The 4,862-nt window shown below is 44.2% G+C and overlaps 1 protein-coding gene across 2 annotated transcripts; it reads left to right on the plus strand.

The window, feature by feature from the left end:
• The first annotated feature begins 1,568 nt into the window (after nt 1-1,568).
• Nucleotides 1,569-4,300, plus strand: LOC147439727 (uncharacterized). 2 transcript variants are annotated; one of them, XM_086484382.1, is made up of 4 exons: nt 1,569-1,909; nt 2,172-2,326; nt 2,507-2,805; nt 3,112-4,300. In XM_086484382.1, the coding sequence occupies exons 1-4, from the start codon at nt 1,706-1,708 to the stop codon at nt 3,843-3,845; spliced, it is 1,392 nt and encodes a 463-aa protein (XP_086340508.1). In that variant the 5' UTR covers nt 1,569-1,705; the 3' UTR covers nt 3,846-4,300. The 2 variants fall into 2 exon arrangements, with proteins under 2 accessions (XP_086340508.1, XP_086340509.1); XM_086484383.1 differs by having other exon boundaries at nt 1,744-1,881.
• The last annotated feature ends 562 nt before the right edge of the window (nt 4,301-4,862 follow it).

Genomic DNA, 4,862 nt, shown 5'->3' on the forward strand with positions numbered 1-4,862 from the left:
ATGTCACTGGGGCCCCATCGGACAGGGTCCCCATAAGTTGGTTGGACTTCTTCTTCTGTTACTTGTTCTTCTTAGGGTTTAGGCCCCTCGGCCAGCATTTGCAAGTTGGCTTCATTCTTTAGGCTTTGACACGTCAGTAGTTTGTGACATGTAGCTTGGGTTTTAGGCTTATTTCCATGGCCTTGCATGCTCCTGGTGCCCTAGGTATTTTTCCCCCAGTGCACTATGCCACTTGTATGGAATGCATATGTGGTAGATTCAAAAGGTCGCCAACTAGGTGAGAGGACACACATTGATTGGCTAGATGGGATGATGGGCCAACAAGCTCTTTACACCGGTCAGATGCTTCCTTGGTTGGGGCAGAGGTGATTGGAGCTCCCTATGGGATCCACAGAGCGGTGGCTGCCCATATGAGAGAGATTGATGAGGCTATTCCACCTGATTGGCACGTCCTCATCGGGGGACAAACTCTTTTATCTTCTCATCACGGATGGTGGGTGTACTTCGATCCTCACTCGAGAGACCCGATTGTTGCTCAGCAGGGGACTCTCGTCTTTAGCATTGCGGAGACTGGCCATCATGGACATCACATCAGACTGGTGTTTCAGGGTGAGGTTTTGCCTAATCAGCAGTTGACTGCCCATTGGCAACCTGTTAAGTGGTAGGCTCTTTCCAGAGGAGGTAATGTGGTAACCTTGTTGTCACTACGAGGCACCACTCTGGATACTGTGGATTTGGTAAGGAAAGCCGCTTGGAGACTGCGGATTTGGCAGGGAAAGCCACTTGTTTAGCTAGACTGGGATCCTGGTGAGTGGCAATGGCCCTCGTTGAGCGATAATGGAGCCCCTCTATCCTTTTTGAGTACTCTTTCTCCCTTGGGAGGAGACTTCTTTAGTAGAATCGGCACCCTCCACATCGTCCATGCCAGTCAGAGGTATGGATCAGTGCATCCTCCCCGCTTTTTAGAGACAATTTTGGTCATGCATCTGGACCCTCCCAAGGTCTTTGATGTACATAGAATACAGCCCCTTTTCTCACCATGCACACGCACACGCAGACGCAAAACATAGCGACGTGTACATAGCTATGCCTATTGAGCAGGGTAGTTCATCTTTTTGACTCATAAAACTCTGTAGGATTTTTGTACTATTTTCTTGTATATTTGACCGATTTTTTCTTTCTTTATCATCGTTTGCAACCAGCTAGTCTCGGTTTTCAATTGGCTCAAGGCTAAGTTGAGGCAAACCTTTCTGAGCTAGTCTCTGTTTTCAGTCGGCTCAAGGCTAAGTTGAGGCAAACCTTTCCAGAACACACACACACGCACGCGCACACACATATTCTCTCTCTCTCTCTCTCTCTCTCTCTCTCTCTCTCTCTCTCTCTCTCTCACACACACACACACACACACACACACACACACACACACACACACACACACACACACATTCCTCTATTTCACATATGTGCGTCTGAACAAACATGAACTGTATCCTATATTTGATGGGGAGTTTTAAAAGGTATTCCTTAGCTCATCTAATCTATATGAGGGGTATGGCTTTTGCAGGACAATCTCTCTCTCTCTCTCTCTCTCTCTCTCTCTCTCTCTCTCTCTCTAGATGGATGCCTTACTTCATGGCTTAGGACATGCATGGACGTGACTCTGTAGTGCAAGAAAGGCAAGAGAGGACAGAGGCAAAGGATAAAGATGGGGAAGAAGATGCATCTGCATTGCATATTTCCAGGGGAGCCTTTTCCCAATGTGCAATTCAAGCCTCGAAGGTCGATCCGAGATCGTCATTTATTCCAAGTGGAGTGCAAGGTAGCAGGTGCCGGTTTTATTAACCCGGATCTCAGAGACAAGCGCCTCCTTATTGGCGCCAAGTACGAGTCGCTTACTGAGGCCTGTTTGGTTAGCCTTTCTCTTGTTTGCTCTCTTTGTCTCTATTTTCTCTTTACAAAATTTGGGAGAAACTTGAAATCACCACTCGATTTTTTCTTCCTTGTTTCAATTCATTGGAAAATTGTTTTTAGTGTGCATTGATGCTCATCTTTGAAGAAGGTTGAACTTCAGAGTGATTAAGGCTGCCCTGCCCCTTTGTCCCTACTTTAGCAGCAGGGACATTGAAGTTTGGCAGAAATAACGAACAAGTGAATGAATGAATGGATGGCAGGCAAGCAATTTTACAATACGTCTAATGCGAGAGGTGAGAGCGGAAGTGAAGGCACGGCTTGCCAAAGAGGGAGGTCAAAAAGAGTTGAAGGAGAACGACCATGCATACATACGGGTGCCCCACATCAAGCATGCAGACATAGATCCCTTCGACTGGTATAAAGCTCTCTTTTACAAAAGCCCTGCCTTCCCCCCCCTCTTGTCAACCTTCATTTTTGTCCTGCTATGCCAGCCAATTTCTAGCTATAATGCCCATATTTTGGCCTTGAAAATTTGGGTTGCTTTTCTTTTTTGGTTTCTTGTGTCACAAAAGTTCTTCACCTGGAAAATTTACAGGTACAAATTGTACTTATCATGCAATAAACGAGATCAACATGAAAAGGTCGCAAACGACTATGACAATTCGGTGAGGACAGAGATTCACAATCTTCTCCGTGATAACGCCGGCCATTTGAACGCAAACAAGCAATTCGCTGCTTGGGCCAATAGGTATAAGGATGCAATCATTAATTTCACCGAACGTAACGATAAAATGAATTCGAATCTCCCCAGAAAAAAGGCTAAAGCTAAGTACGTCCCTAATTACGTCGACCCTGATCATTGGCGCAACAAAATCAATGACTATCTTGCTAAAGGTACCTTACCAAGCTTTTTCTTTCATGAGATGCAAATGCTTGGTTGCTCCAATTTCCACGTGAAGGGTGGTGATTGGTCCACGTGGGTAGCTCTGTTTTCAAGATTTGCCCAAATTCGTCTTAGGCTTATGTATACACACACACACACACACACACATTTGCATATACATGTATGTGTGCACACACACACACACACACACACACACACACATAGCTTAAGGGTCAATTCCAATTGACACCTCACATTTTGGATTTGCACATTTTATTAAACTGTAGTAACCAAATATTTTGTGCTCTTTCAAACAGCTCCCTTCAATGTGTATGATACCATGGGCAAGCCAGAACGCAAAATCCTCAACGAAGGGAAACCTAGTTTTGTCTTTGCACCACGTATAACTGCGGTTGGAGCGGGCCCAAACATGATGCCCTTGGTCTATCACCTAAGTTTCCATGGCAGTGAACTGGGCTCACCTTGCTTCTTTAACAAAAACTTCACACTATTCTCTAGAAGTGTCAAGGTTCTTGATATGAGTAAAGCTAGAGACCGTCCCAAATGGCAAGAGAGCTTTTCATTTACAGATCAAATCAGAAAACTTCCTAGGCTTCACATAAGTACCTATCGTAATCACAACTACTATGGTGGGGCATTTCAAGAGGATTTTGTTAAGGATGAAGGTCTCAAAGTGCTCCCATGGGCTAACACTCAGCCAGATGAGCATACATTCCCACATGATCCTCCTATTCAACACGCAATCGTTAACGATGATTTTGAGCGAATATTCATGCAGGATGTTCGCCAACCTTGTCAATCAAGAAATGAAAATGACATTATTTGTGGGGGCGAAGGTGATGACAATCAAGGAGGAGGCCACCTTGATGACGATGACGCAGATATGTATGCAAGCTCTCAAGAAGAAGAAGAAGAGGAAGAAGAAGAAGAAGAAGGTGATGGCGACGACGACGTAGCTATGCATTATGCAAAAAGTTTAGAGGGTCAATTAGAAGTCGAGTCGGAGGTAATAGAGCACACATCAGGATGACATTGTAGATGATATAATAGTGGAGAGTGGCAATAGTGGTAGTGATAGGAATGCTGATAATGATATGTGAGTTATAGTGGTGATAAAGTCAGCAAACTTATGCCATATTTTGAGTTGTTCTTTAGATTAGGTGCCCCGAGGATACGGGAAAAGTGTGTCTCAGCTTACAATTGCGCCCCTTTGAAATTCAAAAATGCTGGCTAAGAGCAAGAGGAAAAGGAAAAACCCTGCCTAGATTTCCAAAGTAGTGTAAAAATATTAAAAATTAGCTCAAATATTCAAATTTTTCTTTGAAGAAACTCATGAGAAGGTAGCATGTAGGGTTTTAAAAATAAAAACTAGGTGCCCCTCACATGAGAGAATATAATTCATCTAAAAAGATTGATTTGTTACCTTGTGGGACTCTCTCTCTTAACATGTGTGGGTATTTTTATGTAGAAATCAGATGTTCATAGATACCTTGGTGGCCTTGTGAAAAAAATGTCAAGGCTTCATCTACATATTATTTTCATTGATTGACCTACCATCTTGTTTGTTTCTCTTTTTACGATTGGATCTCTCTAGCATTCTAGGGGATGTGGCACACCCTAGAGTCCGCCACATGTTCCTCTTCGCAGCTGCTCAAGCCGGTTACCGGTAAATTTCGATGCATTCGAATTTTTTCAAGGCAGGGGGTGGGGGGAATGCTCAAACCAAAAAGTGATTGAACAAGTGAGGGTTTGAACCCAGATGCGTCCACTCAGACATGCATGCTCAATCACTAAGCCAAGCTTGTATGGTGCTTGACCTAACCTTGCTAACGGCTATATTTCTAAGTGTTTATGCACGGGTTTAAACCATTGCGTCCATGCGCGCGCGGGGGGGTACGGGCACCTCGGTTACCTGTAGCGCCACGTATGCATAGAGTCTGAAATCTAGATCGGCTCTCTCTCTCTCTCTCACACACACACACACACACACACACACACACACACACACACACCGATTTCCTCTTTGATAATGATCATACAACTTGTA

This window comes from Adiantum capillus-veneris, chromosome 16 (assembly GCF_014529385.1).
Source record: "Adiantum capillus-veneris isolate H3 chromosome 16, ASM1452938v2, whole genome shotgun sequence".
NCBI lineage: Eukaryota > Viridiplantae > Streptophyta > Polypodiopsida > Polypodiales > Pteridaceae > Adiantum > Adiantum capillus-veneris.

Excerpts from the sequence above, each read along its gene's own strand:
- LOC147439727 (XM_086484382.1), top strand. The coding sequence starts at position 1,706 with ATGGGGAAGAAGATGCATCTGCATTGCATATTTCCAGGGGAGCCTTTT. Across the intron at positions 1,910-2,171 it reads CGCTTACTGAGGCCTGTTTG|GCAAGCAATTTTACAATACG; the intron begins GTTAGCCTTTCT and ends AATGGATGGCAG. Across the intron at positions 2,327-2,506 it reads GACATAGATCCCTTCGACTG|GTACAAATTGTACTTATCAT; the intron begins GTATAAAGCTCT and ends GAAAATTTACAG.